The sequence below is a fragment of the Lycorma delicatula genome, chromosome 2, assembly GCF_047948215.1.
Source record: "Lycorma delicatula isolate Av1 chromosome 2, ASM4794821v1, whole genome shotgun sequence".
NCBI lineage: Eukaryota > Metazoa > Arthropoda > Insecta > Hemiptera > Fulgoridae > Lycorma > Lycorma delicatula.
Window position 1 is genome coordinate 22,111,212 of NC_134456.1, and position 22,566 is coordinate 22,133,777.

General features: G+C 28.1%; 1 protein-coding gene across 2 annotated transcripts in view; it reads left to right on the forward strand.

Moving 5' to 3' along the window:
- The window catches only part of rig (gem nuclear organelle associated protein rigor mortis), a 104,274-nt gene that overhangs the window by 49,486 nt on the left and 32,222 nt on the right, over nt 1–22,566 (forward strand). For both annotated transcript variants that reach the window (XM_075358444.1, XM_075358445.1), the window contains 6 exons: nt 6,638–6,721; nt 7,855–7,978; nt 13,775–13,959; nt 16,381–16,502; nt 18,230–18,404; nt 21,597–21,713. In XM_075358444.1, coding sequence (XP_075214559.1) covers nt 6,638–6,721; nt 7,855–7,978; nt 13,775–13,959; nt 16,381–16,502; nt 18,230–18,404; nt 21,597–21,713 — 807 coding nt within the window. The remainder of the gene's footprint in view (nt 1–6,637; nt 6,722–7,854; nt 7,979–13,774; nt 13,960–16,380; nt 16,503–18,229; nt 18,405–21,596; nt 21,714–22,566) is intronic.

The window sequence follows — 22,566 nt, forward strand, 5'->3', positions numbered from 1 at the left end:
TCAGAATTAAATTCTCTACAAGTTTTATTTAAAAATTTTATGTTTTATTACATATTTAACAAAGTAATTGTACATCAAACATAAAAAACATAGGGGGTTTTACCCTAATTTATTAGTTTTCAATGGAAATTTCTCAAATCTTATTAAAGGTATGGTTCTGGGACCTATTTTACTCAATTTTTCAGGTCAAAAACCATAATAAATCACTCATTCTGCCCCTTAATTAATGACCTAAAAATTCCAATACGATCTTAGTTCACTGGGGAAGCTGAAATCCCAGTAAAATCTTTCTGTAACTCGCAAACAAAGCATTCTAGCACATGTTTATATGCATTTTTTCCATTATTTTCACAAGTAGAATAGGTTATAAAAGTCCTGGTAGAATTTTGTGATATATGAAATATATAATATAATAATAATAATAATAATAATAATTAATAATAATAATAATTCTTTATTCCATAATACATATATAAAAAAGAATGTTATTACAATATACAGTAACATATAACTATGATAACTGAAAAATATAAAATTAACATTAATAAACTAATTTACAAAATTTCTCTTAAGTTAATTAAAATCACAATATCCTTAATTACTACTACATTTAAACTAATTTAATTAATTAAACGTAGCGTTAAATGAATTTCCATTAAAAAATTTTAATTCTTAAAAATTAACATTAAATTCTACAAAAAAACACAGTTTAAGAGACTAACAAAAAAACTTAGATTAATGCTTTATTATTTATTACCGTTAATTACTTAAAAAATAAAAGTATGTGTACTAAGGATAGGTGCCTTCTTAGCGCATAGCTGTGTTGAGGTCACCATCAGTTCTTAAAATAATCAGTTGAGACGGATGCTAACAAGTTTCTCTAATAAAAACACAAAGATTCATTTAATAATTATTTATAACCTAAGAAAATTACACATAATAGAACTTTACCTTCAATGTTTACACGATTACTTAACGACTTATTTAACACTTACTTACTCATAGCTTAATTACAATTATTCAATGACTAATAAATTAGTGTCACTCAATGAAAAATGAAAAATTTAGTTTGTTAATTAAAAAGAAATTGAATATCCTGCAACGTCAAAAGCCCATAGTCTCAGCCTTTTGGAGAAGATTGGTAGAGAATTTGCAGATGTTATAGAAACTGGAAGTTTATTAAACAACTTTGGGGCACAATAAATGAAGACGCATTTATAAGCCTCGTTTTTCAGAAATGGAATAGCTACACGGTTCTGTGCTTTGTAGCCTGCCTGAATAAACACATATAACCTCCTCTAATATAGAATATCCGCAAAACCCGATAAACATAAATATACCTTAATGGTAAGATTTGCAATCTTTGAAACAGTGGGAAGGATGGTTCAAATCTATTTACTTTAGTCATTCTTACAATCTTCTTTTGAGCAATCATAACAGGATTAAGAGTAAAAATATACGTACCTCCCCAACAGCAAATGCCGTATTGCAATTTTGAATTAATAATTGAATAATATATTGTTTTAAGGACAGAAATTGGACAAATATATTTAAGATAATAGAATTTTCTAAGCGCTGAATTCACATAACCCTTCATACTAGTTATATGAGCCTTTCAGTTGATACTCTCATCAATTATAACACCCAAATATTTTAGTTGGTCAACCCGCTCTATTCGGATACAGTTACCACAAAAATTATTATCCAAAAGACAAGGTTTACATTTAAAATAAATATCATCAACTGTAACCCACTAAAACCTGGTACTCAATGTAAAATGAACAAATTTAGTTTTAATACAAAGGGGCATTCTGTTTATTGTAAACCACAGTTTCAGCATATTCAAGTCATTTTGCATTTCATTTTTAACAGTAAATGCGTTTTCTGAGGAGTAAGAGAACGCAGTATCATCTGCAAAACAAGTCAGAGAATCTGTGAATTTACCAGTACATAAATTATTGATGTAAACCATAAATAGAATTGGCCCAAGCACAGAACCCTGAGGGACACCGCAGGAAATTGGGGTTGAATCATTAACTGAAGTTTTGAAACGGACACATTGTGTACGACCTATTAAATAACTTTTCAACCAATTATTAGTGATACCTCTAACTCCCGTTTCCCATAACTTATTCAAAAGAATATCATGATCAACGCAATCAAATGCTTTGGTTATATCCACAAAAATTCCCATTACACATAAGTTTTTATTTAAACCTTCAAACCACGATGTAAAAAAATTAAGTAGAGCATCTTCAGTAGATTTCTCCGCAACAAAACCAAATTGATTTTCGCTTAAAAATTTGTTAGCATTTAAAAAACAAATAAACATTTCTTCATTATTTTTTCTAATATTTTTGAGAAAACAGAGAGAAGAGATATTGGTCTATAGTTATTAACGTCAGTATCCGAGCCCTTCTTAAAAAGAGGAATTATTATGGCTGACTTTAAAGGGTTAGAGAAAGAACCTGTCTCAAACTTAAATTAAATAAAAATGAGAGAATAGGAGAAATAATATCGCTAATGTGTTTCAAAGTAAAAGCCGAAATCCCATCAATGCCGGGAGCTTTATTAGAGGTTAGACTATTAATACAACTGCTAACCTCCTCCGAACAACAAAAGAAAGATTTATTTACATGTGTTTCTGGAAAACACAGATTATATTTATCTCTACTTAAACCACAAGACGAATCCGGAGAATTTCTTAAATTATCAACAACAGCAACAAAAAACTTATTAAACTCATTCGCAATTTGAAGAGAATCATATATCTGCTCTCCAGGATTAGATAACGAATTTATGCCTATAGCCTCATTCTTGTTTTGTTTAGTTCCCAGAATTCCATTGATAATTTTCCATTGTTTTCTAACATCCCTTCTACTTTCATTAAATAAATTAAAATAGTAATTCCTCTTTTGTTGCTGCATATCTACTTTTAGCTTAAGCGAATAAGAATAAAAAAACATTGAAATTTTCTGTCATTTAATCTACTTTTGGATTTTTTATACAACGTGTTTCTAAACGCTTGTCGTTTACAAAGGTCAAGTGTCATCCACGGGTTAAGGAGTTTGTACTTATTAGTTTTTTTCTTAACATAGGTTGATTTTTCTAGACTAGATTTTAAAATAGTTATGAAATGATTGAAAGCCACTGATGATCTCGCTGCTTATAAATGCATGACCAGTCCATATCTCTCAAGACTTTACGTAAACACAAATAATCTATTCGAGATAAAAGAATTGGTGATGTATTTTTTGAAGATATGTTGGACCGAAAAACAGAAAGTTCACATAGAATCATGTCATGGTCAACTCTACCAGAGGTTATGACTTTTGGTTTACAGTCTATGTTATCCCTTGTTTGAAAAAAAAATATGATCGAGACAGCTGTTGCCTCTAGTAGGAGAATTATTTATTAATTGCTATAGACGATAACTAGACTTAATAGTTAGATAATTATCTACATCATTTGAATGTTTGAGCAAGCATAAATTCATATCACTGATAACTAGCAAGTTTCTGTCATTATTTGAAACTGATAAGACAAAGTTTAACTCTCCTATAAAATACTTAACAGAGTGGGAATGCAGTCTATAAATAACAATTATAGCAAGAGACACGCTGTAATCTGTGTTTGATAGATTAATAGTCACTTTTATAGAGTCAGCAGAAAACATATTATCCATTGCATTTGAATTGACCTTGTACTGTTCAGATACATATACCATAACTCCGCCAGATCTGTATGACTCATTATAGTAAGCAAACTGATTGTAGTCATTGATAAAAAACAAGTCTTTCTCAGAATTGTTTATCCAGACTTCTGATAACACTATTACGTCTGGTGGCTTATCTAATCTACTTAAATACATTATAAAAGCATTAAAATTTTCTGTTAAGCTACGAATATTTTGGCGAAACACAAGCAAATTTTCTATATCTTTACAATAATTATTAAATTCTATAAAAGAATCGTCATGGTTAGCCATTTCTTATTATTTAAATTTGTAAAGAAAAAAATTAAAAATTTTAACTAATGAATACTTAACAAAAATAAAGAACCCTCAATAAATACTTAAATAATAATAATAATAATAAGTAGCTATTTACTTATCAGTAAGTTTTCAATATTATCCATTGAATTAATAGGAAGAGCCGAGTCACCTTGGTTTTTCCTGATGAATATCTTGCCATTTCGGATCCACAGATAAGTGTATTGCTTGTCCTTCTTTAACATCCTGGCAGCAGCAAACAGCTTCCTCTTCGCTGGACTGTGGCTTTCATTGATGTATATTGGAGCCATGTTTTGATGAATTCCTAGATGTTGTTGATTTGTAAGATCTCGTTTGACTCTTCTTTTTCCAAGCATTTCTTGTTTCTTCTCTCTTCTTACAAACTTTACAATGATGCCAGCCAGAGTATTCAAGTTAGGTCTCCTTCCACATCGATGACAGACATCTTATGTCTTCTCTAGAAATATTCAGAGCTGAGCCCACATTTTTCACCACCTCATATACATCCTCTGTTTTATCTTCCAGAACACCATGTATTTCAAGTGAATTGCTTCGCATGTATTGCTCGTTTTCATCAAGTCTGAACCAGCAAGTTTTTTTTTAAACTTAGATTATCCTCTCTTAATTGATCAATCAACTGGAGATAATAGACAGTTTTTTATCTTGACTAGCTAAAGTCTCTTTCTGCTTATTGACTAATGCATGTATGAATTCAAAAAATTTGTTCATCTCCTTTTCCATACGTTTATGGTCAGACTTCACTTCCTCCAACATTTGTATGAACTGTGTGAAATTCACCTTATCACCAATACTATCATCAGATGATTTGCCAGTCACCGTTACTGTTGACGATTTGCATGGAGGACAAAATCAAATTTTATTGTCTAATGTTATCTTGTCAATATCTTCTTTCATAACATTAACACATTTAGCATGACAAGAATTACTACAGTTCGAACAATTTATTTTACTTTTTACAGGTCCTCCTGATTTATTACAGACCGAGCAGTTAGACATTTTTATATTATTAACAAGAAGAAATAACAGTAGATTATTATGAAAGGAGATAAAGAGAGTAAACACCAAAGTTAAAGGCAAAGTTATTAAACTAACATTCCACACACAATTAAACAACACGCAACCGATAACAGCACCCGTCACAACGAACCGCTCTGCTTGACGTCTCAGTCATAACTAATATATATATATATATATATATATATATATATATATATTATAAATATTTGTGTGTGGGTTATTTTCTTAAGTTAAACTAGCAAGCTTTTTAGTTGCTGCTTCATTACTGAAAATCCATATTCAATCTCAGTTTGGTTTAACTTTAGAATTAAATGAAGCCTGTTCACTGTAAATAACTTCACTATCTATTCCCTTCCAAATAATATCACTTTCTCATAAAAATTGTGGGAAATTTATGATACTCATAATAGATATGAAGTATCATATAATTGTAATTATTTGATGCACATAGTTCACACGTGAAGTACACATACCTAACACTTTAAAATTGAAAAACTGTTTTATTGGTAATAATTATGAATTAAATATAAAAATACTACCATCAGTTTGATGATTCCTGTGTTTTACTTACTGAGGAATGTTTAGTGTATAATTTACTGCAGATTGTTATTCATTTTAAGCTAATTTTGTTGTATTTTCTTTACTTATTTTGGTGTATGATATTTTGCCACATATATTTATTTTTAATAGTTTTAAATTTTTTTTATGATCACTGTATTCACTTCAACAGTTATAAAGTAAGCTACTTGATTGCCCATGTGTAAACATTATAAATGAGCTAATTTCAATCATGAACAGCTCTCATAGTTAAATTTCATGGTTCACAGTAGAATATTTTGTCTAAATTTTATTCTGTAAAACTGAGTAGAAATAGTGGTGGAGGTGAAAAAAATGATGTAAATTTTCAGTTTAGACTGTGTTGAGAGAACTGTAAAGACCCAAGTTTTTATAAGACTTAACTGTTTTTTTTATTTTTGTTGTAGAGCCAGATTTTATCAAGAGACTTATAAACTTGTACATTAAATCAGGATAAATTCTATTTCTGGCATCAGGGTGGCTTTGAGGTTATAAGGTCTAGTTAGTTACTTTTTGCAATTTTACCCTAAGAAAATTGTTTTTTGAAACAGTTTAATATAATGACACAGCTTTGAAAACATAACGGGCTTAAGTATCTAAAATGCAAAAAAAAGCCACAGAATTTTATGCTGATGATTTTTAATTAGCTATTAATTTTACTAAAAAACTGAAGTAGATATAATTACTATAAAATGTTGTATATAGCCTCTAAAGATGTGCCTGGTATGATGGATGTGGCCACAAAATTAGCAAAATAAATTAAAATAAATAAATAAATAAAATTAGCATAGTATAATTAAACAGAACATTATTTTCCAGATTGCAGCTAAAGCTCAGTGTTATACATGGGGAGTTTTGAAAGGATGATTACCATGACCATCTTAAAATTTAGCTTTTAGAAAATCTTTTCAATGAAAAGTCCTAAATTGATAATACTTTCTAGCAGAAACTATTAATTAGTTGTGATTGTGGTTATAGTGATCCCAGATTTACATTATTCTTTTTTTTCAGTTTGTTCTGGAAAGTATGAATTAGCTTTGTATTCTGTTGGCGATGGAGAAGTTTTGCAACATTCTGTTAATGCACCAGAAAAAGGTAATGAAAATGAATAATTAAATTAAAATCAAGTGTTTATTTTAATTTTTAATTACCTTGATCAATTAGTAGTGAAATGACATGATTTTTGGGCTTAATGGGATGCAATACAGAGTTAGTTTCCCTGTTTAAACTAACAGCCATTTTACAGTGATAAAAAACATTCTTGTAGGACTGTACTGTGAAGTTCTGCATTAATTTTATATTTATGTGTTATACATAAACATACATGTATATATTTTTGTGTAATATATATTATACAGAAATTAAATTATATATATGTAATATGTATTTCATATAATTGTAGTAACACAGAATGTGCATACAATTATTAAATAAGAATGTGTGGTATGATGTATATTTTGGTAAATATTAAATATCAGACAGAACCAATATGATATCAGAGTCTATTTAATAATATTTTACAATTAAATAGAGATGTCTTAAGAAATGATTAGATTTTCTTTAAATGTCTAAGATCTTTGTGATAGAGGTTTAAAGTAGGGAAGAAAAAAATCAAATGGTAAATTTTTTAAATTAGGTTTGAGTAAGGAAGTGATTGGAAGGTGTTCAGGTTCTTGGAGGTAAAATTGAAGAGTACAGGAATTCTAAGATGAGATTTTTCATAGTAGTTTAAATAGAGATTTTTTTTACTGTTGAATTAAATGATTTTGACCTAAATATTTAATTACTAGTGTTTTCTTGTGATTAGACATCTCAAAGGAAAATTAATAATAAGTAAAATACATTAATTTTGTTAGTTTTAATAGGAAAGTATTGCTAATTTTTATCAAATGCAAGTTAATTTACTACCTGATTGATATATTTTATAGATTTTGTTTAATCTCTATGATAATAAAAATAATTAATCCAGCTGTTTTTCTATTATGTTAAAAAATTGATAAATTATTAGACTTCAATATATCTAGAATAATATTTTTGTAAAATATTTCATGATTTTAATAGTAAACATGCTCAAATTTTCTTTCTGTTAGATTAAAGAATTTTTGTTTTCACCAAATTGAATCTTTTATTTGTTTTTTATATGTATTTTACTATAACACAAATTTATTATCATTTCAAAACCAGTTTACCTGTAAAAAACGTGCCTTATTTTTATTTTATTTTCTCAGAACCGGTAAAGATCAAAGATATTTTTGCAAAAGCAGATGAATCCTCAGGAATAGAAAAAACTATATGGACTGATTTTGTAATGAATCATGATCGTAGTTTGATTGCTGTTGGAAATGAAAATGGGTTCGTAGAACTTAGTATTTATTTAGTAGTTATTTATTGTTTTTTTTCAAAGGAAATTTAATTTTTAGATAAGTCTGATTCACTGTTTGGAGCTTCATATATTAATGAAATGATTCAGTATGGGGGTGCTTGCACTAATTCATCTGGACTTTTTAGATATCATTTTAATATTTTTTTTAATGTTAATTTACCTTAAAACTTATTTAAATGATTATTTTTTCTTTTGGTTTATTTTAGTATGTTGCTTTTTTTGTTTAGCCTCCAGAACCACTGTAAGGTATTACTTCAGAGAATAAATGAGGATGATATGTATGAATGTAAATGAAGTGTAGTCTTATACAGGCTCAGGTCGACTGTTCCTGAGACAAGTGGTTAATTGAAACCACTTTTTTCAATCTAAAATTCTTAGTGGATTTTCTCTGGCCAAGTTTAATCAGACTACATTTTTGCTGCCATTACTTTCAATTTTTTTTTTTTTTTTAAAGTAATGCAGGAGTATTTTCTGAGTCCAATAAAACATTTATCACAATTAATGGCTTTTCATTTTTCTTTTAAGATGTTTAATCATACTAATTTTATTTATCAAAAGCAATATTTATTACTCCAAAATTTCATGCTTGTAGCCTAATTTCTTGTTTATTTGCAGTTTATCTCGCGTGTAATTTCAGTATTGTTTCCCAGAATTAATTAAATATTATTATATATATATATATATATATATATATATATATATATATATATATATCTTTATTAAACCAACTTCAGGGTTTTTTATTGTGGATTTTTCATGATTGTTCTGGTTTATGGTTTCTAATTTCTGGTTTACAAATATTAATTAAAGTGATGTTCAAGCTGATCAAGAGATTAAAAGCCCTCTTGGCTTAAGATTGAAGATTATGTCTTTGCCAAAACCAAAATTAATTTAAAAATAATTTTTTTCTGTTTTTTGTTGTAACTGTTTCAGCCTTATATTTTTTAATCGGTTTTTAAATTAAATTAATTTTGAATGTACCTTATCCCTGTATATTATGTATATAAAAGAGACAGACCTGTACATATACTTGGTGTCATTTTATATCAATTTTTCAAAATGATTATTTATAAAAATTAATTTCCTCTATATTTAGTATTTATTACTTAGTTTTTTATTAGAAATATCTACTTCATAAGAACGATCTGTGAAAATTAAATCGTATTACAAACTTTATTTAAGCATTAAAAGTGTAAAGAGGAGATATGTTACTATCTCAGATACCAGTATAAAGTGAATTACTGTGCTGCTATAAAAATCTGGCAACTATTGGAAGTACTGTTTTTGGTATTGTAGTGGCATATATTTTAAATATAGGTTGTGTAACTGGAATTGAAAAGGAGGAAATTGATTTGCAGAATATTATTTTGATTGTTTATGAAATTTATATTAAACACATTCAACACCGCTAACAAAAATTGCTATGTGACTATTATTTATTTTTTTATTTTTTTCAATCGTTTTACAAATTGAAATAAAGACCCATTTTATTGTGGTTATAATTTAATAGCATTTTTTTATACTTTTTAATAATGGACTACAATGGTTATTGCTAATTATTGGTGTTCATAATTTTAGCCAATGACTGCTGTACGAATATCATAGTCTATATCTAATGTAATATTTTTATATATGAATTAAGAATTAAAAATAATTAGCAAAGGACAGTTGCGGTAAATAATATTTTCATTTATTATGTTATTAAATTAAATATCTGTGTCACATTGTGTAAATGAAATGCTTCATCTATCTTTAGTAATTCTTCTACCTTCATAATCTTTTCTCTTCCTATTTTTATATTCAGTGGTCCATCTACATTATTTCTACATTTCATTACTTTCATTTTGTTCTTGTTTATTTTCATGCGGTAGTTCTGCGTAGGACTTCATCCATGCCGTTCATTGTTTCTTCTAAATCTTATTTACTGTCAGTTAGAACTATTATATCATCAGCAAATCTTAGCATCTTTATCTTTTTACCTTGTATTTTTATTCTGAATCTCAATTGTTCTTTAACATCATTAACCGCTAGTTCTGTGTAAAGATTAAAAAGTAATGGGGATAGGGAACATCCTTGTCAGACTCCCTTTTTTATTACGGCTTCTTTCTTATGTCCTTTGATTGTTACTGTTGCAGTTTAGTTCCTGTAAATGTTAGCAGTTGTTCTTCTATCTCTATTCTTGAACCCTAAACTTTTCAAAATGCTGAACATTTTATTCCAGTCTACGTTATCAAATGCCATTTCTAACTATAAATATGTTGCTATAATATGTTGGTTTGTTTTTTGTTAATCTTCCTTCTACTATTAAACTGAGTGCTAAAATTGCTTCCCTTGTCCCTAAACTTTTCCTGAAACCATACTTCTTCTATTCCCCTCTCTCAATTCTTCTTTATAGAATTCTAGTTAAGATTTTTGTTACATGAATAGTTAAGTTAATTGTTCTGTATTCTTCACATTTATCTGCTCCTGCTTTCTTTGGTATCATGACAATAATACTCTTTTTGAAGTCTGACAGAACTTTTCCTTTTTCGTAAATATTACACACCAGTTTGTATAATTTATCTATCACTTCCTCACCTTCACTACGCAGTAATTCTGCAGGTATTCCGTCTATCACAGGAGCCTTTCTGCCATTCAAATCTTTTAATGATCAATTAAATTCAGATCTCAGGATTGTATATCCCTCTTCATCACTTCCTCTTCTTCATTTGTAACAGTTTCTAATCCATTTCCTCTGTATAACCCTTGAATATATTCCACCCACCTATCGACCTTTTCTTTCATATTATAAATCAGTGTACCATCTTTGTATAACACATTATTAGATTTTAATTTATGTACCACAAAATTCTTCTTAACTTTCCTGTATGTTCCGTCTATTTTACCAGTGATCATATAAATTGTAATACAATAATAAAAAAAATAACAGTATCAAAAAGATTAAATAAAAAAATATTTTCTTGATTATGTATAGAAATAAAAATACTCAATAATAGGTAAATGTTTTTGTAATAAAGTATCTTTATGATATTCTTTAAAGCACTTATCAAACATAAAGTACCAACCTTATGTTTGTACTCAGTACAACAGGGCAGTGAAACATACTTCCTTGTGGATCACAAGGAAGTGATCCACAATATGTGCAGCTTTCTTTAGCTGCACATATCCTGCATGTTTTTTGAGGGCACCCTCTTCTTTAAGTAGGAAAACTTTTTGTATGTGTTAAGTAGCAGCAGTACTTTTTCATTGGGAACTGCTATAAAATGATGATCTACAGTTTTATCATGTTAGCATTATGTTATGTTAGGGTTAGAGATGTAATTATGGTATCGCAATCTTTTAAAGAATAATTTTGATATGTTTTTAAAAATAAAAAGTAGCTGTTTGTCAGAATCAGTTGGCATAATTGAATACCCTTTTTTTTATACAATTAAAGCAGTTTCCTTTCAGTCGGATAAGGGGCTATCATCAGATCTAAATGATCATCTACTATAAACTGATTATTTCAACACAACCTCGATTTAAGGATTTCACCCTCTTGTTTAGCAACATTGACCATTTCTCTCCCAAATTCAAAGCTGATCATAATGGTAGCTCTTTTGTCCTTCCACCTTAGCACACAAACTGCTTTGTCTGAAAATATGGATTCTACTTGAACTTTATTTAATTTTTTTACCAACAACAATGGACAGGTTTCCCTTTCGGTCAAATCTTAAGGAGATGTACCTTCTGGTATATTTTCCTCTCAAAAAGCTCATGGATTAGACCAAAACTATTGTAATAGTTGTCTATGAAGAGTGAGTGCCTGTCATTCAGTTGGATGGTTTCTTCATGTAGAGGTAATTGTTTCATCTATCATTTTATCTGAAAATGTCTAGTAATGATTGTACTTTGTGTAGTCTGTCACTTGGTATTGGTTCATTTAACTAGCAGTTTTGGCAAAATGTAATGATTGTAATATTGCAGTAGACCTGTCTTAGCTTATACAGTTTCTGAAAAATGACAGTGTCAATATTCCAGTAAGAAAAGTATGGTATTCAAACTGATCCCATATGAAAGAGTATTCCCATAAATGTTAAAAATTCCTCAGTTTTTGGGATTTCCATATTTTTATTATGGCGTATTGTGATGTTAAAGTATTTTGTAAAAAAGAACTGGTCAAAGTATTGTCCAGGATCATTTCTAGTAGGTAAAATTTTCAAGTCAGGTTCATTAGTGTACAGTTGTGTATTGAATTGAGGTTGGTCTTCGTGCCAGTTTTTATTGGATTGTTTTGTCGATGCACTAGTCCTTTATTGCGTAGAAGTGGAAGGAACAGAGGCTGAAGGAAATGGATCTTAAGGTGTGCTTGTTACCTGAAAGGGTTGCTGTGGGCCATCAACCACTTGCTCTTCATCATTATCGCGTTCTAAGAAGTTAGATTCATTTGTCGCTGTCTTCAAGAAGATTCTTCTTATTGTTTGGCACTTCAAATTTATCTCCAACTTGAACTTTGTTGAAATGTTTTGGTTTGGGTTTTTTCCTGATTTTGATGGTACTGGCTCAGATAATGGTAAATTTTGCATTTGGTAATATGAAACCTTTAATCCTCCTCGTGTGTGGGACATCCTAAAAATGTTAGAAAGTGATGAAGAAATAATACAGAAAACTTACGCCATAATATTGTCAAAAAAAAAAAATTGTATTTGTTGTATTACCTAATAAGTTACCATGTGTTTTGTTAAAATTAAATTATTGATCGATATTCTTGAATAATATTTACTAAAAACACTTTAAATTTCAAACTTATTATAATAAATAGAAAAGCTTTGCAGCAAAATGCAGAAATTTGCAAAGCATGTTATTGAGTTACTATATTATATTACACTATCTATATGAATGACGGTATCTTGATCTCTAGTTTTTTCTTTTTTTTGAAGATTTTTCTTTATTTAATTGTTTCCAAGATCATTTAAATGGATTAGTAGTAATTTATTAAAAATATGGAAGCATAAGGTTCCTTTCTTGTCTACTAAATCACACTGAATTACACAAAAACAGTTTTCTTTCCTGCTTCAATAGAGGTTGATCTATTCTTTTTTTTAGGAATAAATGACTTAACAAATGTAACACAATTTTGAAGTTGAGATTTCTTTTATTCACTATTTTTAATCCACCTGCCTGCATTGTGTAACACTTGTGCTTCCATCAGTTAAATGTTGCAAGTTTTTTAAGTATTATCCATAATTTTAGCAGAGCTGTGTTTTTGCATTAACTGTTCAATAAGAACTAGACTTCTGTTGATTTTATCTGAAAATTATGGGTTTTGAATTGGGAAATACTGATAAAAATTTACTGTTTGGTTTATTTAAATATTTTCATCTTGTTAATGGTTTTGAAAATATTTATAGCAAGGAAGTTGTTAACAAGTTTGTTAATTTGTACTTGAAGAATATTTTTGTTAAACAGTAAATTAGGACTACTTTTCAATTTGTTTTCAAAAAAATTGAATAATATTCATGATAGTTTAAGTGACAATTTAATTGAATATGTTTTCAGTTTCTGTGTATATTAAATTTGTTATTGCATACTGTTCCATATTACTTTAGCTTGAATAAAAATAATCAAAGTTAAATTGCTCAGTATCCAAAACTATATTTAACAATATAGTTGCTTAATATTTTTTATTGGCTAAAAAAGAAAATTAGCTAATTTACTGAATATGAGAAAAACTTTTATATTGCTACATCACTTCTTTCTTTTAACTAATTCGGTTCTTTTTTTAGAATTGTATATATTCTGGATGGAAAGACTTATGAAAAGCAATCAGCGCTACTTGCCCACAAAAAACTTGTGCAGTGTGTAGTGTGGCATCCATCATCTGTAACCAGCGATCCATCTGGATTTTCACCATGTTTGAACTGGGTAGCTGTCGCCTCAGATAATGTTAAAGTTTTCAGTATTAGTCCTGGTATGTTTTGTTGGTTTTTAAGAAAAAAATAATAATTTCATAATTAGATTTTATCCCTTTGATAATTAAGTGCAGTAGCAAATATATCTGTTTCAGCTGTAATATTTATTTAGTTTTGAAATGTAATTTTAAAATTAATTACACTTTTTCTTTTAATTTTTAGTTTGTTGCATCACCATAATTATGTAATGGAGTAAGAAATTCTAGCTTATCATGGTTTTTCATGAGTAAAAAATCAGCATTTAGGGAGTAACATTTTTCCATTTCACTTGTTTATGTTATTAAGATTAAAGCTTTATTAATAATTGATTTTAAAGTGTAGAATTATAATATGGTGGACTAGTAAAAAATTATTTAATGTAATTTATTTGAATAATTACTCATTATTAGAAGTTGTGCTGGATAAAATGTAATAGGCACTGAAGATGTTATTATTTTACTTTCTTTAGTTCAAAGTGTATCCAGGATGATCAAACTCCAAACTTACTATTGTTTTTAATTGTACCTAAAATAAAATACTATTGTTTACTTTTAAAAATGTTAAAGTATTCAACAACATTGCTTCAGTGTAGAATAAAATATGAATTATAGTTTTGTTAAGTTTATATTTGTACATATATATGTGGTCCTTATCTTATAAAAATACGAGGCTCGGCTGATAAATTTTGCACACTAGCATGCTACATGGAGGCAAAAGGAACTATCAATTTGGGTGTGGCAGCACATGATAGCTAAAATCCCCTTCTACAACTTGTGATAATGCTTTGAAATCCATTTACCACTTTGTTTTCAGTAGCAGTTAAAATTGAGTCGAGTATGACTAATATGTCAACATGGATAAAACAACATGCAGTGATCAAATTTTTAACAGCAGAAAATGTGAATCCTACAAATATTTTTCATTGTTTAAAAGCAGTTTACAGTAGTGAAACTGTTGAGAGGAGTACTGTGATTAGGTGGGCATTGAAATTTTGCTAAGGTTATTGGATTATTGGAAGTTATTGGAGGAAGTGCGCGAGAGAAGGGGATGTAGTGAGAGTAATGGAAGAGAGATGGTTCATGGATCGAGACAGATTGAGAAATTTTGTAGAAGGCCCAATCTGTGGAAACTTGGATTAAAGGGAACTGAAGAAAATGATGATGATTGTGAGTAGATTTCGGTTATTTTCTTCTAGAAGCTGGTTGTATTTTTAAATTGTGCAATATTTTAAATTCATACTTTTTAGTAAAGCGTATTTTATTTTGATAATTGTCATTTTAAAAATAAATAGATGGGTTAAATTTTTTTTTAAATTTCTATCAGCAAATTCAGTTAACAATCTGTCAAGGTCTATCTTGAAACCAGTTAACCTACTTAACCTATCTTAAACTGTAGGTATTATGGGATAGAAAGGTAGCTTTTCATTTATCAAACAAGTTTTATAAAGTTATGAAAATTTAATTTTAATCCAAAGTAAAGTATCAGTACAAAAATTTCATTTTTTTGGTGCGTATTTTAAGAGAAAATCCCATGGAGTCATTAAAATGAAACATCCTGAAAAAAGGTCCAAGGTCATATTATGATCACTTATTTCAATGTAAAATTTTCTGCTCTTTTCATTGGTTGGGTCAAAAATAGGTCATTCTATTAAAAAAATTGTGTTAACCTTGAAATAATGGTCAAGGTCAGGTTGAAGGTTAAATCCAAGGTCACCATGAAGTGTTCCTCTCCAATCTGAGTAACTATTGATTAGGTCATTTTTTTATGATGTGCCAATTTTCTGAGAAAACTGCCTGGGGCGATTAAAATGAAACACCATATGCAATTAAAGTGCATTAAATTGTTTTGAAATATGAGTCGAATCAATACTTTATACTTTGCATTAAAATTAAATTTTCATAAATTTGTGAAACATGTGTTTGATAAATGAAAAGCTACCTTTCTATCCCACAATAATTATAGTTCTTAGATAAGATGAAATGTAATAATGAGTAACATTTATAAACATTACAAGCAAAATCAAATTAAACAATATTCAAAGAAAAAGCTCTTCTGCTTTTTTTTGTGTGCTACATTTCATATTGGAGATACATGTGCTTTCAGTTGTCATGAAGATGTCCAATTCTGAAAATATATTGTTTTCTGTAGTCCAACTGCCCGCACAAAAATCATATTAAAAAAATCAGAAGAGTTAATGTAGCTGGAGTCACAGACATGATAAAGAGATAGATAGCCTTTCATTTTTAACTTGTAAAAGATTTTTTGATCAGATCTACTTGCATATTATTTCTATTATGATTAAGATTGTAAATATAAGTAAAATAAAATCTAACATACATCCTGCCATGTATTTGGCTTTATTTGATTTGTTATACTAGGAATATGCATATATAAACCTGTGTAGAATTTTTTGTTATCTAAAATTAAGCTTTTATTTTTAGATGGGAAAACGTCTGATACAGTTGCAGTTCTTTCTTTACAAACTCAGAAAATTGTTGATGTTTCATGGAGTCCTCACTTAAATGGTCATCTTGTTTCTGTATCATATGATTATACAGCTCAGGTTAAATGATTTTCTTAAATTGTGTAAAACTATAACATTTTTTATATTAAATATTATAATATACTCGTAAGTGAAGTACAGTAAATTTTAGCATTTGAAATGAAAGTTAGAGATGGGGCTGAATATTTACATTTTGTATGTTACTTCTCTGTTCGTTAACAGCATATTAAAGGTTGGTCCTGACTTTATATTGCCTCATCATATCAGTTGGAAGTAGCTGTAAATCATATGTTTTGCTTTTACCTAGACAGTGCTGCTTGTAGGAAAAATATTCCAGTGAAATGTGTGTACTTTTTAAATCGATTTTACTGTTTTCATTACGGCACACTCAGTTTAGGAGTATTACTCATGTAAAAGCTAACATATTTTAAAATTGTATTTATTTTCTGTAAATCTCGCTGGTCTCAGAATATAATGTTGCTTGTTCTTTTTAATTTATATTTCTTATGCTTTTTACTGATTTAGAAATTATTGTTATTATTTAGATTACTATTACATCAAACAGTTACCATTTATGACATTTGGTACAGCAATATTTAGCTACTTTAAAAATTTAAGATTGCTTTAGAAACTTTTTGTGGCTTGAAAATCTACAAATTGTGGTTTTAAATGGAAGATAATAATTTTTATGCTATCTTCTAACATTTACATTGTAAGAAAAGATTACAAATAAATAATTGTAACTATCATAATTTATATCTTTGATCTTTAGTGATTTTTGTTTTAATTATTGGAGTAAAATGAGCCATAGCATAGTTAATAACAAGTAATTACACATGAGTAAATTCTCTCATCTAGGAGATTTTTTATGCACAAATGCTATAAACCTAGTTGTTTTTTTTAATATTTTTCTATGAACAACTCCTGAGTTGATGACAAAAAGAAATTTAATATATCCCCTGTACAACTAAAACTCTAAGAGTGTATCATTAAAAAATTGAAACTTTTAAATACAGAGAAATTCCAAGTTGTGTACCTACTTATCTGAAAGCAATTGCTTCGAAAATAATATAAGTGTCTTCCTCAGAATTGATACATGATTTCTGGAGATCACATTTCTGACATTATTCAAGATATATGACTTCAGTAGCAAACGTGATAAGTTTGTGTTTATTCATGTTGTAACATGATTTTTCTCAGAATATTGTTTTGTTTTTAATAATATTTATTTTAAAGTACTTTCAGCACATCTTATGTTTTTAATTAAATTAAAATTACACAAAAAAATTTTAACACTATAAAACATGAAAAAGAAACATGCATATAAATATATATTGTTACACACACTTAATTGTTTTATTTTATGATTAGTTGGTCCTTTGATATCAAAGATATGTGTTTATTATCAGATATGTGTCATCAGCATTTACCAGAAATTGTATATGTCATAAACTTGTATGATTACTATGTATGATTCAGATGTTACTTTTGCCTGCATAGTTTTCAATCTGATTTTTACATATTTTTTATTTTAAGTTGTTAAGACACACAGCTCTGATTCTGACTTTTTATTATTCGTTTTCTCAGTTGCAAATTATTTGTGGTTGAATTCATCTTAAATATGCGTAAAATTTGCAATTAACCAAGGAATTGTACATGAAGAAGAAAATGTTCTATTTGAAAGAACAGATGTCCTTTTTTATTTATTCTGCATTGTGTAAATGAATTATTCAATTACATTGTACTATATTTTAGAAAAGTATTGTTAATTTCTATATTTTCTGCAGGTTTGGGATGTTATTAAGCAAACTCCACTAGTAAATTATAATAAACATCATAATGCAGTACTCTGTGGTGTGTGGAGTCCCATTAATCCGGAGTTTATCATAACTGGTTCATATGACAACACCCTTAGAGTATGGAGAATATCCGAACAAACTAATGCACGACCACATGAAAAAAGTAATTGTTTTTTTCATTTTTTTATGAAGTAAATAATAAAAATAGTTGTTTATTAAAATACTTAAGATTTAATAGAGTTAGATTTGCTGTGTGATTGGAAATTGATAAATTACTGGTGCTGGTAGATTGCAGAAAATTTGTCTAGGCAAGATTGAAACAATAATAAATGGTAATTTTTAAATACATCCACTATTATAACTCAAGAAAAAATTTTTTATAAGGTTATATAAAACCTGCTTATATAAGATCTACTTAATTTATTAGCAAAATATTTTTAAAAATAATATATTTTAGAGGTTTAGTTTTGATTACAAAAAATTTTTTAACTAATGTATATGACCATTTATAATATTTAAGTTATTTACTTGCTACAGTATGACAAGTTTAAAAATTTCACCATATTCATAATTTTTGATAGACTTTTATAATAGTGTTTTCAAGGTTTTTTTAGAAGTGAGTTGGCCACAGTTTTAGATAGTTTGAAAATAAGAAATATTTTTTGTCATGTTTCTTGGTGTTTGTGTCCTTATTTGTTTTATTTTATTATTTCATTGTTCAAGTTAGCTGTCACATTTAATGAATCATATACTTCATCCTGCTTCATTAAAAAAGTTTGAATATTCTTAGAATTGAGACAATTTATTTAGTAGTTATTCTTTTTCCACATTTATTTTTGTCTAATGCCCTCTAAAGCTAAACCGTATTCCAACTTCCGAAATAGTGTTTCTTTTGTAATAATATTCCATTTGTCACAGTTATTGAAAATTACTGTTAATTATTTCCAGAATTCCTGCAAAATCAGATGTTTATCCTTTAAAACATCTGATAACATCTCAACACCTTTACTTGGTCTTGAGCTTTCACTGTATATGGTAGATACATGAAATGTTAAGTAAACATTTTCAGCATTTTTCGTTTTTACACCTTACAGTTTATTGTGCATTTTTTGTTTTTAATAAAACCTTTAATTTAGGAAATTACTCATCTATTTTCTGTTCTTAGAAACTGATCTGCTTCGTAATATTGTTTTTATATTAAAAGTGGATTTAGATTATGTACAAAGGTATTTTAGTCTACTGGAGAAGCAGTATCCTAAGATTTTTTTAATAGAAATTTAAAAAATGAAACCATCCTGTAATGAGTGAAGACATTAATATATTTAATGTTGGTCTGGTAAATTTTGTGCATGATTACTACAGAAAATCACTTGTTGCTAGTTATGTGGCTCAACTACAGAATAATACTAAAATCATACATTATTCAAAGAGAATTATTGTAATGCTCTGTTTCCTGCATTTTTTATTAATATGATTAATAAAATGAATCATATAACTTATACTTATGCATAGCTTACCTGCTATATGTAAGTAATAATAATTATATTAATAAAATTATTTAACCATATTATTCAAGGAATTGAATTGTTATAATTTTTGTTTGTCTAGTAATAAAAAAAGTCACTGATTGGCTCTTTAAGACTGCAGTGGGGTTTTGTATATTTTAAATTAACAAATACTTCTTTTCACTAGAAAATAAATGTTCCATGTTTAATATTCAAGCAGGGTAAAGTATTTATCATTTTATTTTAGAATTAGAAATTGCACAATTTCAATTGTTGTTTTTTTCCATTTCATTTGGCTTAAATTAGATTAAAGCTTTTCTAATAATTCTATTTTGTGTTTAAATGAACTTATTTATTTAAATGGTAATAACTGAATTAAAGTGAGTGTGCATTGTCAATCAGCCTGGAAATAATTCAGGAATTTATTCAATTTTCTACAGTTTTTAATCTGTATCAGTTTATTAATAAGTTTGTTTTTACTTTTTTGTTGTTTAATTTCAATATTCTTCAGGTAGTCAGATGATCATGAAGTAATTGAAAGTATAATATTGGGTTAATTGAATTTTTAAATTTCTACAAAAATTGCAGCTGTTAAATTTTATGTAAAATGGAAATCAAGAAAAGAATTATAATTATGATGTTATTTCATTGCTTTAGACATTTTTTGTTTTTTATTTATTATGCAGTTATATCTTTGTTGCTCTAATTTGTTCATCTTAAAGTTTTTTTATTAATACTTGTAAATTTATATAAAAATTCTACATCAAAGTAAAACAGGGTTTAATACAAATGCTAATATAAATTGCAAGAAGTTATGTTTAATTGAAGATCTTTTGTTTTTCTCAGGCTAAATAATTTTTATTTGATCATGTAGTTACAGTTGTATACTTATGCATTAGGCGATACTGGGCAAACTTGTTGCTATATTTACATACACTGAATTAGATGCAATTTTTTACTGGAGCTGATTGATTAAAAAAATAATTCTGTTTTCAATGAAAAGAAATTTTCATGTTTTAATAAATCTTTGCCAGATTTCCAGTATTGTTTTTAATACAAAAAAAATTCAAAATAAGGAAGGAATGAGGATTACTTCATATTTTTGGTAAGAAGTAACTATTTTCCTTTTAAGTCTTCTAGAAAAATTGAAAAAGTAATTTTATAATTTAGAAATGGTGGTAGAATTCCCTTCTCCCAAGTTAATAGCAAAAATGGTTCGGTATGTATTTACTTGAATGAAAAGTACATTTTCTTACATTGGTTCTCATTTCAGTTAGATGCTTAATTTCTTTATGACAAATGTCCGATCGATTTATTTGGTGAGGCGAGTAATCAGTCTTTGATTTTAGTGACTGTATCTGTATTCAACACTGACTCAGATCTTTTGTGTTCCTTGTTATTAAAAAAACCAGTCTCTCTAAATTTTGCAACCAACCTTAATACTGATGTTTTGTTAGGAGTTGGTTTATCTGGGTACTTATGGCGAAACAAATCTTGCACTGCAACCACTAATTTCGTACTGAAGTACGATTCAACAATGAAAACACGTTCATCTAGCGAAAACACCATCTTGTCTCTAGCAATACACTGAACGTTATGATCGCATTGTTGTTACTATCGATAGTGTTCTACTGCGTCGCCGTGTTGTTCAGATGTTGGACGAGTCCATTTCAGTAACAAGTAGGGGAGTAAGCTTGACTTTTGAAATTTCATGGTTGAGTGATTGATGGGTTGCGTTTTATATGTGACACCCTGTATAATTAATATCTTCAATATTTCTATATTCAAATTAGTACATTTGTTGGATGGGACTCTTGTAATATTTTGCAATCATCCTTCTTGTGTTTCAGAAAAGAATCGTATAACAAATTTAATGAGGAGATTAGCAAATGTTCCTGAAGCAGTTATTCAAGGAATGGACAGGGATGACATTATCGAACCTGTTTTGACAAGTGTTGATAGTCAGTGTAAGTTCTTGGTTAATATATATTTTTAACTTGGCCATTGTAAAAATAATATTTTTAAAGTCAGGGTGGGTGTTTCAAATTATAAAATTATATCCAACTATAGATTTATACAAGTCACATCCAAAATTCCATTTGTGCATATCTCCTGCTATTTGATATTGTCATAACCATACTGACATTATTATCTCCTTCCACTTAAGAATGAAGTAGCTCAGTCTTTTTGTTTGTTTATGTTTATATTTAGGATCACAATATATATCTTATCATATTTAAAATGGTTATCTTTCCAGTTAGGAATTATGATTGGTAATCAAGTTTTGAAAGCAAAAAATGTTCAACCACATAAGATTTCAAATTTGTGAAGTAGTAGGTTAGGATGTTAAATAAAGGAAGACAGAACACTCATAATGAGGAGTGTAGCAACCACCTATCCATACTGATTGAAGGTTTATTGCAGTGTTACAGAGAAAATTTGTCCCAATACATGATTTACATTTGTTTTATGTGTATTTGCAATTTTGTAACATTTCAACATCTTTCTTGCATGAAATTGTGACTGAACACTCGCATTACAAAAAATTATGTTCTAGATGTGCCAAAAATGGTAATAGACATTTAAAAAGTGAAATATATGGGAAATTGTTATTTTAAATTGGTATCAAGTATATTAATGCCTCATTTTGTATAGCAAATATGCCAAAAAACTGTATTTTATTTCTGGATATGTCATATTTATTGAATGTAAAATTATAAAAATAAGTCTGAATCTGTCAGTTGATATAAAACATCATTTTCATATCTCATCTTATGGCTTGTCAACTTAAGTTATATTTGTAACTTATAATATATTTCC